Genomic DNA, 14,004 nt, shown 5'->3' on the forward strand with positions numbered 1-14,004 from the left:
TGATGACCACATACATGAAAGTGGAAAATAATGGCAAATGGGACCAAACAATAAACTGATACCATTAATAACCACCAAAAAAAAAATACAACAATAGTAATACCACCAATACGTACAATAATAATAACAATGATAATAATAATAATAATAATAATAATAATAATAATAATAATAATAATAATAATAATAATATAATAACAATAACAATAATAATAATAATAATAATAATAATAATAATAATAATATAATAATAATAATAATAATAATAATAATAATAATAATATATAATAATAATAATAATAATAATAATAATAATAATTTAATAATAATATTACCATCATCATTACTACTACCACCACCGCTACCACTATACCACCATCACCATCATTATTACGTTTCCAATTATTTTTTCTCGTTTTTTAAAATTTGATATCTATCAAAACAGACGAAAATTCCGGTGATTTTTTTAAAGGGTAGTTAAAATATCTACGATTTTATTAGCCCTGAAAACTACGATTTTTATTTTCCTATCTAAAGTAGGCAGGTCTGCTATGACAAGTATCAGTATCAGTTCCATAGTCAAAATAAGACAAACAAAAACAACGTTTATTTAATATTAGGCTTTCGCCAATACTTCGTACAATATAATTAAGACAAAATAATGTTACCAATCTCTCCTCATGTATTCGTTTGACTATCGTCACAATAATTACCGTGTTATCTTTGCTCCTTACCCAACCAATCCCTTGCTTCCCGCCTCTTCATCGCGAACCATCTTATGTATGTATTAGCTTCAGGACGGGCAAGTACGGAATCTGCCCACCCTTCCTTTAAAGGTATTTATTTCCTCTATAACTTAGAATTCAACTATCTCCTTACTCAGAAGAGTATTTCTTGTATACTAATTCAATTGTTGAGAAAACCAAAATGGTGGTTGTATTTTATTTATTTATTTAGTCGTGACTTTTGAATAGAAGTGTTTTGTTTTATTAGAGGGAATACAATAGAAAATTACATTGTTTTGCAAAAATATTTAGTCTGGCAATAAAAATACAGCGGTAATTACTTTAAGAATAATAAAAAAAAAAAAGAATTAACAAATTAATTTGTTAAAAAACAAAACAAAAAACAACAACAAAAAACAACAACAACAACAACAAACAAATAAGAAAACAATTTAAATAAATGAGTTTTGAGAAACACTAAAGAAAACGAGGGAAAAAAAAAAAGAAATAATTTAAATGGATAAACAAATATATTAAAACAACACAAACTAATACTAAATTGATATAATATTAGTAAATTAATAAATTTAATTCAATACTGGAACCTTCCCAGCACAAGTAAGGCAATAAATAAGAAAAAGTTCGTTTGCCAAAATCTCTATTTAGTGTACACTGGTTAATAAGGTGGGCTCATTTGAATTAGCCGACCTAGTACTAGAGAGGCCAGACAGCAAAATCACCGTCAGGCGACGTGACGATGAGATGACGATGTGGGCGGAGTGGAGTGGAGTGGTTGGGGGGGGGGGGGGTGATAAAAAGAACAGGAGCGTATCCTGGTTTATGTATTACGGGATGCATGGTGATTCGCAATCTATCAAAAATACACACAAATTGATTTCAGTACAAAGTATCAATTTTAAGTAGTAACTTTTGAAATTATCTAATTTAGATTTGATTATTTCGGACCTGGTAATACAGCATATAACTTGAAAAAACAGGCTGGTATTTGCCCACCCTGCCCATTATTACCAGCCGTCCCTGGTCCCTCTATAAAAAGTTGTAAAAATTTGTGTCAACCTCTGACTTAATTTGTCTTGACTGAATCTAGATTTTGGACTGTATTGATGCCATATTAAAAAAAATTTCTTCTTTAAGACCTATAAAAAAAAAGTAAAACAGCTGACATAAAATTAGAGATTTTACACTGTAAAAAATTAAAACAAGTTACGCACCACAAAGTATGAATGAATTCATCGTATTTCCAAAAAATCTTGTGCTGACGTAGTGATTATGAGTTCACGTCATACTTCTTTACAAATAATAACAATTCGCTTTAAGTGTTATAAACATACCACTTATGTTGTTTGTATTAAAATTTGAATTAATTATTTATGGCATATTATCTGTATCATGTCGCAATTACCAAAGACTCATATGAAATCTCTTGCTTTAAATCATTTGAAATAGTAATTGTATACTCAATATTGTCAAATTAACAAACACTGTTAATATAACTTTGACAAATTTTTGTTTATGCATGAACGGTTTTAACGGTTTTAAAAACATATGAGGCTCTTAAACGACACGATACGGTACGGAATCTATCGGTTCCACTCTCGTAAAGCTGCGAAAAGTAGTCTTCTTGTATCTATCAACAAGTCATTAAAGAGGACGGCAATGGTTTTGGAATTCCACAATCAACCATGAGAAGATCGTTACGACTGAGAGATCACCAGTGTAGAACGACATGGCAGGAAAAAGGATCATAGATAACTTTGATATGGATATCATCCAAAGATGTTTGGGTGAGCGTGAATATACATCCAAAAAAAAATATTGGACGTCTGATTATTCAACCAAAAAGGGACCATGGGTTCTGAACAGAGAATCATTGTTATTCTCTGCGTCATCTGGAATATCATTCTGGGGTCAATGCAAAGGCTTTTTAAGACTGACTAAATATCATTTGCTGCCCTCCATTGAAGCACCCAACTGTATTGTATTGGACAACGCTACCATTCGTTGGCCCATGGTCACTTTAAGGCTCCAACTTTGGCAAATATAAAAGCTGACATGATTTCATGGTTTCAATCAGACAATACTACATATTCTATCCTCCTTAGTTAAAAAAAAAAAAGAAACGAACCAGAAACAGCTTTCAAAGCAGACTGTCTCATCAGGGAGTTCTGACACGAGGTTGCGCGACTTCCCCCATATCACTGTGAGCGCAATCCAATCGAGGTCATTGGGCCTAAGTAGAGGGAAAGATTGAGAGGAGTAACACCAAATTTACTCTCACCGACGAGGCAATAAATGATAAAGAGTAGACTGAGAAAAGGCATGCTTCAACCTTCGCAAGCTAGAGGAAGATTACATTTCATTGGATAGAGTGATGCTCGGAATCTTTCTGTAGTCGTTTCATTTCTTTTCATCATCCTCGTCATCAGACTGTGCTGATTGATGTGTCCAAAATTTCTTGGTTGTTGTTGTTGTTGTTATTGTTGTAGTTGTTGTTGTTATTGTTGAACACATATTTGTTGAGACACTGTCTCATAATTGATGAATTTTTACTTTAGACCAGTCTACATAAATTTATGTAATCCTCTTTGGCATAAACACACGCTATTTCTCAAACTTTTGCAATCAAAATTATATTGGAAGCGCGTTATGTTCATTTTCGTTTGCATTCACCAGTAATGTGTATTGATAGTTATAAAATGTAGATGTCTGATAGTTAATAATTGCAATTCGTTGCTTCATATTCAAATACTGCACGATATTGTTCAAGCTTCATTTAACCGAACACTCCAGTTTAACGAATTCCTTCAAAATGGATATGCGGAAAATTCATAATTTTGATAATGTAAATCTTCTACGAGTTCCGATCCTCACCTGTTATCGATTTTACTATAGACTGTAATAATCTAAATCCTTTCCTATTGTTTTAAAATTCATGAAAAAATAGTTTTTTATTAAGACAAATTGATTCAGTTCAACGACATGAGTAACATCTTTAAACCATTTATTGAGGGATTCGAAATGAAAATAGAAATGGACGTCTTCAATCACGATAACGGTGGTTTATAAACCGCAAAGTACATCTAAAGCCGATTTTATCACTGAACACGACGACCTAACAATGTCATATTTTATATCAAACACAAAATTAGTAGTTCTTGAAGATTTTAATGTATACATGTCGACACAGAAAATTCAACTGCAGAAATTATTAAAAGAGTGTTTGATGACCGGACTATGACCCAAAATGTAAAATATAAAACACACCGATCTGGTCGCACCATCGGCTGGATTGTGACATATAAAACTTAAATATCTTTTTTGGCAGTCCTCGATAAGTGTTTTTCGGACCATCATCTTTTATTCTTTGACATGAACGAATAGAGCAGTAAAGTTAGGTGCCCCAAACGTAAACAAAGGTCGAGAAGCACGTGGCAAACCACATGTTCCTGTCTTGACAGCTCACGTTCCAATGTAAATAATAGAAAAAAATAACCTTTAAAATTTGGCTGTTAGGTGGCAAAAGAAACACATATTCATAAATACTCGATCATGCATCAGATAATGTCTAGATATGGATATTTTATGGAACAAAAGGTAAAATTTTCTCAAATTTATCAAAAGTTACAGTCTATCTATTTTTAGACCAGAGCAAATTATTGCGCTGGTGTGAACAAAACGAGAATTATTCGGAGCCTGATTTTCATAATAATTTAGCCTTATATTATTATTTCTGCAACTGTTAGATTTTATGTAAACATATTTTCAATACTGAAAGTGTATTGCCTACAACTCAAACTACAAAATTGGGAGACCTATATTGTGCGTAAATTATTCCGGTCCCTAACGGAAATCACTATCAACTTGTTGTTGTTTACGTTTGGGGCACCTAACTTTACTGCTCTATAGTTTTAAAAAGCAGTTTTCTAAAGTATCGATATCTTCAAGAAATCTGAAGAAAATAAATAAAGCACATTTTCGGAATGACGTCGCTAAGGGAGTCGACATCATGCAAACGGACGATGCTTATGACTATGGTGCGGTCTTCTCGACCCTCCGTCCCATTTTGGACGATCATGCCTCTGACGAGAAGACGAGTAAACGAGGGGAAGACGGCGCCATTACATGGTTTAATCTTGATATCAAGGCCGCAAGAAGGGACAGAAGACGGGCCGAGGCCAAATGGAGAAAAAGCCACCCAACGATTCATAGGGATTTATATGTACATTTTAAGAACGTTGTTAATGTTTTGATTAAAAATGCAAAGTCTAACTTTTATCGTTCTAGAATACATAATGCCACTCGTCCTAAGTAATTTTTAAATATTATAAACTACCTTATGAGAAAAGAAAACAAAATGAATCTGCCAACATGTAATACCAAAAAAGAATTAGCTGAAAACTTTTCAAAGTATTTTATTGAAAAAAATAATAATTAGAGAGGGTTTTGATTTTTTCAATGTTCTTATAGAAGATGGTCTTTTTTCTTTTTTTTTTTTAAAACCCCACTGTATTAAGGATGTATCATGCCTTGATATATAAATGCAATTCGTTCATCAAATAGTAAGAGCTGTGCCCTTGATCCCATACCCACAGAATATTTAACGAAAAATTTAGATTTGCTTCTTCCCACAATAACTGACATTATGAATTAATCATTAAGATCAAGAGAAGTGCCAGTTATGTTTAAAACCGCCATAGTAATCCCTCTAATTTAAAAAAAAGCAGGATTAGATGGAGACAACTTTAAAAATACAGACCAGCGTCGAACCTGCCTTTCTTGTGAAAGATATTAATGAGAAAAACTTGTTCTTAAGCAGTTGACGATACCTACACCTTGAATTTAACAGTCTCCAGAGTCACTTTCAATCAGCTTATCGCATCAATTACTGGAGAGAAACTGCACTATTGAGGGTTGTGAATGATTTAAATCACATTATTGATGAAGGAAAATTGACGTTGCTGAATTTGCTCGACCTGTCCTCAGCCTTTGAAACAATTGATCATAAAATTTTGATACGAAGGCTGCAGGGTGTACTTGGTATTACAGGCAGTGCACTCGATTGGTTTCGGTCCTGTCTTGCGGACAGAAACTGAGTTGTCTCTATTGATGATGCTCAATCTGAGCAACAACTACTCTTATTTGGGGTTCCTCAGGGATCTGTATTGGGTCCTGTCCTCTTCACTCGGTATACTTTTCCACTTGCGGATAAGATAAACTCTCACTGCTTAATGCACCACTTCTATGCAAATAATAATAATAATAATAATAATAATAATAATAATAATAATAATAATAATAATAATAATAATAATAATAATAATAATAATAATAATAATAATAATAATAATAATAATAATAATAATAATAAAGTTCATTTGAATAGCGCCCAATCCCGTTGACAAAACGGCTCTAGGCGCACAAACTCGTAAAAGATCATTATAAATATTTTGTAAACACGCATACCGATTTATAGAAGCGCACACACACACATACCCTCACAACGACACACACACACACACACACACACACAAACACACACACACACGCACCAAAACGCGCATATGCATACAGAGACGGAAAATAGCTGTTAACATGAATTATTAAATAAAAATCATATCAGAACATTTAACAATAATGGCAAATGAAGGGAGATTATATTCTGTCATGAGAATTCTGATTTTACAAATGTATACAATCTTGGTGAGCTTCTCATAAGATAAGGTTTTAATTTCTTTTTAAAAGATGACTGGGAATCCAAAACCCCGCTCCTAACACTGAATGGTAAAGAATTCCAGACAACTTCATTAAGATGATTATAGCACATTACAATAATTCTATACGCAATCCTAAATATAACAGATAGTCAATGTATATTAAGATGATTATAGCACATTACAGCAATTTATACGTAATCTTAAACAAAGGTGTGGCATGATCACTTTTATTATTATCATTATTATTATTATTATTATTATTATTATTATTATTATTATTATTATTATTATTATTATTATTATTATTATTATTATCAATGTTATTATTAATAATAATAATATTATTATTATTTTTATTTTTATTATTATTATTATTATTATTATTATTATTATTATTATTATTATTATTATTATTATTATTATTTATTATTATATTATTATTATCAATATTATCATTATCATCATCATTATTATTATCAATATCATATTATTATCATTATTATTATTATTATTATTATTATTATTATTATTATTATTATTATTATTATTATTATTATTATTATTATTATTATTATTACATAATAATAATAATAATAATAATAATAAATAATAATAATAATAATAATAATAATTCATTATCATTATCATGATCACCATCATCATTCTTCTTCTTCGTCTTATTATTATCATCATCATCATTAATTTAAAGTTCGAGGCCCTACCTTCACCAGGAATGAGTGATTGGCAATTTAAAAAAAATAAATACAGCGTTTGTGTATGTAAGGTGGGAAAGGAGGGGGTGTCAACTTGCAAAAGTGCTTGGTTTAATTTTTGCCCTTTCGTTTTCAGGTAATAATAGAAATATTTTGGAAATTTCAAAATCTTGAACTATGTTTTTTATAACCCTGCCGGTGGAAGAAGAAAGACTATACTGCCTTTGTGCCTTGCCACCCCCAAATAACTAATGTGAACATCCGCTTAAATTATTTCTCCCATTTTGTTGGAACCAACTTGAAAAAAATTATATATTTTATTCTAATATCGAACACAGATACAAATTCAAAGATGGCTCAGGAAAGACATTCAAGAAAAAGGAGACAGAGGCGTCATGGGGGAAGTATAGCATCATCATATCCGATAATGTCTGCACCGTTGAAAAAAAATGTTAATACGACACCGAATTCAAATATGAAGGACTTTATCGATCTGTTTGCAAATGGTTTGAATCTGAACAGGCAGGTCAACAACAAGAATGATATGGATATAACTGGTGTTGGCAATGGGTCGTCTTACTCGTTGTCCCTCTGTGCCAAGTCAAATGGACATCAAAATTTAATTCCTATGTCGGATTTTCAAATCAAACACTTACCACTTGATCTTCGGAAGACTCCATGTTTCAACTACATCAAACAATTAAGCAAATTTGTCGGGAAGATCATGGTGACATATACAAGTCCGAAAAGGTACAACTCGGACAAATACGAGTTGTACGGCTTACCAGACCGTCATGTGATAAGACAAGGTACTGGATGGGTTGTTCAAGTTCTGCCTAATGATGTCCAGGAAACAATTCCATGTCCATATCCAGACTGTAAGTTTTCTAACAGACCTCATTACGTCACTGGACCATTCTACGTCATGACTGCGTGTCACGTAGTGTTCGACGAGGACGAGGCCTTCAGAACAGATATCCATTTCTATGATGACGTGTCAACACCTGATTCCACTCCTAAATGGACAGCCAATGGGATCAATGTGTCCTACTCCTCCTGCCCTGACCGAGATTGCGTCTTTATTCAGTGCTTCTCTCATGACCCTGACATATTTACCTATCTTCGATCAATAACAAATGATATGCGAATCGCCACAATGGAGCTGATGAAGGCTAACATCAAGAGAACATCTGGTGAAGAAAGTCTGTTTGTTATTTCCCACCCCCATGGTCGTGCGAAACATATCAGTTTTGGAAGCGTTACGGATAAGAAAGTAGTTGAATTTGAGTCGAATCCTGAGTCAGGGAAGAAAATGAGTGGAAGAGTGTTGTATACTTATGAGGTCTCGACTTGTCCCGGAAGTTCTGGTGCGCCTGTCTGTATCATGGGTATGGACGGGGCGTTTTACTATCAATTCCCTCATAGTGTCGATATTGGTGGGGTACGGGGGGTTAATTCTGGATTGGTGGATTGGTTGATATGTTAAATAATAATGATAATAAATCTATTATTTAAAAGAAATAGGGTTGGGGATCAACATTGTTCCGTACCGCCAATGTTTATTTTATATTATCGAGCATAGAATTACTGGCAAATCTAAAAATTATAAAACTATTTTTACAGAGTGATCTACGAGTGACTTGCAAACCTTCTATTTAATTTCAGTCTAATTCTATCACCCGTTGCCTCAAATTAGTACTAAGAAAATCTGCTTGATCGTAATATTCAGTCCTTAATTTGACTGTTGGATTTCATTTCAAGTATAATATAATTCAATCATATCCCCAACAAAAAATGATGACGTAATTTCAAATATCTATTGATACTATCAAGAAATAATAATCTCACCTGCAATAAACATACAAAAATTTTAATGACGTAATTTTAAACTTCTCTTGTACTCTCAACTCTCAAGTTATTATAATCTATCTAATCTTTTCTTTTTTTTTTTAAATAGGTTTTGGGACCAACATTGTATCCTAAAGCCAATGTTAATTTTTTATCACCGAGCACAGAATTACAAGCAAATCTAAAAAAAATGTTAAAACAACTGTATTTTTTCCTTTACAAACTTTTCTAAATTAAGGGTAATTCTACTACCTTTTGACTCAAAAGATTCGTCTCGATTGACGTGTACTTATTTGCAGGTCTGATAATCCAAATTGTTTGGGCTCATTGTTGGAAATAATCTCAAACCAAAGGAAAATATTCTCCATTACAACAATGTTAAAACAATCTTATAATTGCGTCCGGTTATCAGACCTGCAAGTATGTGCACTTCGATCTCGATATATGCTTATTCTCATAAAAAAGTAGTATAATAAGTATAATCGATGATGATAATAATAATAATAATAACAACAACAACAACAACAGCAACAACAACAACAACAACAACATGAACAACAACAACAACAACAATAATAATAATAATAATAATAATAATAATAACAATAACAACAACAAAGTCTCGTAGGGCTTTTCCCAACATACAAATGCATATACACAAATGCTCTCTCTCTCTCTCTCTCTCTCTCTCTCTCTCTCTCTCTCTCTCTCTGTATCTATCTATCTATCTATCTATCTATCTATCTATCTATCTATTTCTCTCATCTCTGTGTGTGTGTGTGTGTGTGTGTGTGTGTGTGTGTGCGTGGGTATGTGCGTATGCGGATGTGTTTGAGTGTATGTGAGTCATCATAATCGCACTTGTGTTGAGCTTTGCACACATAATGAGAAATAAAATATATTGATATTAATTAAATTATGTATATATACAATTCTCATTTTCCGCTAATACTCATAGTAATGTATGAATATTATCCGAAAATTGATAGATGATTGATGAGTATCCAGTTAACGTCCGTACCCTGAAAAAAATTTGTCCAGAAAACTCGTCTTTTAAATATCGATCGATTGAAATGATCCTCATCTAAGCAAAAATGATCAAACCTGGGACTTCGCGAGGTTTTCCTTCGTCCTGGGGTTGAGAGTTTTTTTTTTTTCTTCTTAAATGAGGGTCAATTAAATTGATCCGATATTTGAAGGAAGAATTTTTTTGTCAAATGTTAAATACGTGTTTTTCCAGTTTACAGCAGTTAACTGGTTAATGGAAAGTATTGGACACAGCCATTTTCACTGCCACCATCGTTGTCTTTGATTATCTGGTCATTGAAGATGGCCATATCATACTGATGATATCTAATAATTTTTCTGTCCCGGTTTATTATTTTTATTATCATTATCATTATTACCTATTATTATTATCATTATTATTATTATCATTATCATTATTATTATTATCATCATCATCATCATCATCATCATCATCATCATCATCATCATCATTGTTATTATTATTATTATTATTATTATTATTATTATTATTATTATATTATTATTATTATTTATTATTATTATTAATATATTATTATTATTATTATTATTATTATTATTATTATTATTATTATTATTATTATTATTATTATTATTATTACCATTATTATTATAATTATTACGTTAAAAGAAGTCCAATGTTTTGTTATCAAGTTTGCAATTAAATCTGTGAAGAATTAACGATCAAATAAAAAAATGATTACAACAAAGAATGCGTGAGAGAAAAAGTTGAATCTTGACCTCAGATATAAACATAGATGAGTACTGGAATCAAGTATCGAACTCCATCACATAATCTACAAAAGAGACTATTCCATCTGTGAAAAAATAACACAAACCAAAACAAAAATGGATGAATGACAAGATCTTGGAAGTGATGGATGAAAGAAATCTAGAACGCAACCGCAATGAATATAAAGAAGCTAATAACAGTATAAAACATGAGTGTAATAGAGCAAAGGAAGATTATATTGAACATGAATGCCACAGAATTGAACGATAAAAACAATCTAACACTAAATAATTCTACCAGTCAGTACAAGATCTAAGTGGAAAACGACCAGCTATGGCAAGAAAATGCGTTAGAGACGCAAACGTTTAAATAGAAAATCTTTACGCGGATGACAAAAGAGGCACGAGCTTGGATAAAACCTGGGAACAATGGTCCCCAGATTACGCGAGAAAAAGTGGAAGCTGCTTGTAAAGAGATGAAAATGGGGACAGGGGTAGGCCAAGACAGTTTCTCAATAGAATTGATTGACGCCCTCGACGTTCTGGGAATAGACATTCTGACAAAAGCCGTTAACATCATATATGAAAAAGGTGTCCTGCCTAATGTTTTAAGACAGTCAGTATCCATTCCCCAAAGAACAAGGAACTATTGATTGTGACCAACAAAGAGTAATCAGCACAACGAGCCAGGCCACAAAAAGTGTATTAAGAATATTTATGAAAATAATGAGGAGCAAGATCTCTCCAGGGATAAGTGACGAGCAGATTGGTTTCAAGAAAGGGGTACGGTAATTGCAATTTATACCTTGAAAACAATAATGCAACGGTCAATCGAAAAACAAAAATCATCTTATCTGTGCTTCATTGATTTTTCCAAAGCCTTTGATTCAGTACAACACAAAATGCTCTTCAAAATCATTGCAGTAAAGACCTTCGAATTGAGAAAAACGTACTGGAATGTTTTTTTTTTTTTTTTTTTTTTTTGGGGGGGGGGGGGGGGGTTGCGGCGCTTGCAACACGTTAAGGTCATATCAGCGCCAGTAAAAAGGAAGAAATGGGAAAACAAAAAGCTATAGAATTACAATTAAAGCACCCAAGAAAAGGTAAGACAAAGGAGAATTTGTTCAAATAGGAAACAGATGTAGATTCCAAAAGCACTTTCTCAAAGTACTTAGTTTGAGATCACCTAAAAGTCTCATCCAGATACAAGCACAGATCTCATATAAGAGGGATACACGCAACTGTTTAAAAATCATAAATAATACGTAAACAAAACAATACAGTGCCTAACAGAGAGATGATTTACAAGGAAATAAAATGTCATCTCCCAAAATTCTAACTAAACATTTGACTGTTTCCCTCCCAGCTAGGGTATCCGGCCACGACCTGGACAAAACCAAGTAATCTCATTCCAAGACAAAGATAGAAAGCATGTTGGAAAACAGATAGGGGGGAATAGAAGATACAGTTTGTGCCTCCCTGCTCACTATAGGAATATACTGGAATCAAACAGCGTGTGTCAAAACTTGATAACAAAAAAAGCATACGTACGAGAAAAAGTAAGACAAAAAGGAATGTTTAAAATAAAGAACAGATGTAGATTCCATGAGCACACTATCAGTATACTTAATTTGAGATCACATTAAAGTCTTATCCAGACATAAGCATAGGTCCCCACTAAGAGGAACACGCTCAAATGTTTACATAACATTATGCTATTTAGAAAAAAAAATAACAGAGATGATTTACACGGAAAACGTATCTGCCAAAAACTATAACCCAAGACCAAAATGATATAAATCGAGATATGAAACTAAGGGGCTACTTATGTGGGTTTTCAATGTCAAGTCGGTAAATATAGCATTGACATATTGATTGTGTGTGTTTAAGTTAAATACACATCATTCTTACCGGCTTTATCAATCGGTTACGTTTCCATACACACACAAACACAAACACATTAAGTCTCAGATGTAAGATTTTTATTTGATAAGATGAAAATCATCTTGAAACAACGAAAGGTATGTGAAGTACATATTTCTGTTTTTAAAAAAAAACTTTTTTTGTTTGTCTTTTTGACCACTTCAAATCTAGATCGATAAAAATGATGTTCAACCGTCGTGTACTTATTTGCAGGTACGATAACCCAAATTTTTATGAGTTCATTGTAATGGAAATACTCTCAAACCAACGCAAAATATTGTCAAATACAACAATGTTAAATCAAGCGCATAATTAATAATCATAGGTTGATTTAACATTGTTATTATTAATCGAGTCCGACTATCATACCTGCTAATATGTGCACATCGCCCTCGACTTATCAAACAATATAAAGCCTGACACTTCATTGCTGACATTCATGTATGAGGTCAGACCAAATCGATAGTTAAGATTTATTCATTAATTCACATCATCACCTCTTTAAAAAGGGGGGTAGATTTTATATAATGAATTAATCAGTGATAACGAAATCTTTATAAGTAACACATATTTTTAATGTTTAAACAAATATTGAGCCAGTGCAATGAAAAAAAATATAACACGCACCCCCCCCCCCCCCCCTCTCTCTCTCTCTCTCTCTCTCTCTCTCTCTCTCTCTCTCTCTCTCTCTCTCTCTCTCTCTAAAACATCTGAGATCTTAACACATGGTATCATTGTAAGGTTGTAAAGCTTTGATTTATGAGTATAAAGATTACACGTATGTAAAATGCGATGTATTCATATCAATGTTTATAGAGAAGTCTAACATATAATATTTACACCAACATGATAGATTGAAATGCAGATGTTTGATAAGATAAATGTACGCCAAACTACGAACAGGTATAGATTCCAAGAGCACACTATCAGTGTACTTAGTTTGAGATCATCTAAAAGTCTCATCCAGACACAAGCACAGGATCTCCCTCCGAGGAACACGCTCAAATGTTAACAAATCGTGATAATGATATTCAAAACAAAAACAAACAATTCACAGATGAATTACAATTAAAACAATATCATCTCTCCAAACTATAATTCTACATTTGACTGTTTCACTCACAGCCTAGGATTCCGGCCAGGGTAAGGACAAAACCAGGTAATCTTATTCCAAGACAAAGACAAAGCAAGTTGGAAACAAATATAGGGGGATAGAAGACAAAGTAAGTGCCTCCCTGCCCACTGTTGAAGAACAAAAGACCCCACCCAGATTCAACAATT

The 14,004-nt window shown here is 32.6% G+C and overlaps 1 protein-coding gene across 4 annotated transcripts in view; it reads left to right on the plus strand.

The window, feature by feature from the left end:
• LOC144963143 (uncharacterized) overlaps positions 1-13,988 on the plus strand; it is a 16,708-nt gene extending 2,720 nt beyond the window's left edge. The window contains exons 2-3 of one of the 4 annotated variants that reach the window (XM_078896836.1): positions 792-836; positions 7,512-9,041. In XM_078896836.1, the coding sequence (XP_078752962.1) occupies positions 7,526-8,659 (1,134 nt within the window). In that variant the 5' untranslated portion in view covers positions 792-836; positions 7,512-7,525 and the 3' untranslated portion in view covers positions 8,660-9,041. Of the gene's footprint in view, positions 1-644; positions 837-7,511; positions 9,042-13,848 lie in introns of those variants that run through there. The other 3 variants (XM_078896834.1, XR_013643572.1, XM_078896835.1) reach the window with 3 other exon arrangements.
• Positions 13,989-14,004: the final 16 nt, after the last annotated feature.

This window comes from Berghia stephanieae, chromosome 1, assembly GCF_034508935.2.
Source record: "Berghia stephanieae isolate SIO BIC M18660-M18661 chromosome 1, UCSD_Bste_1.3, whole genome shotgun sequence".
NCBI lineage: Eukaryota > Metazoa > Mollusca > Gastropoda > Nudibranchia > Aeolidiidae > Berghia > Berghia stephanieae.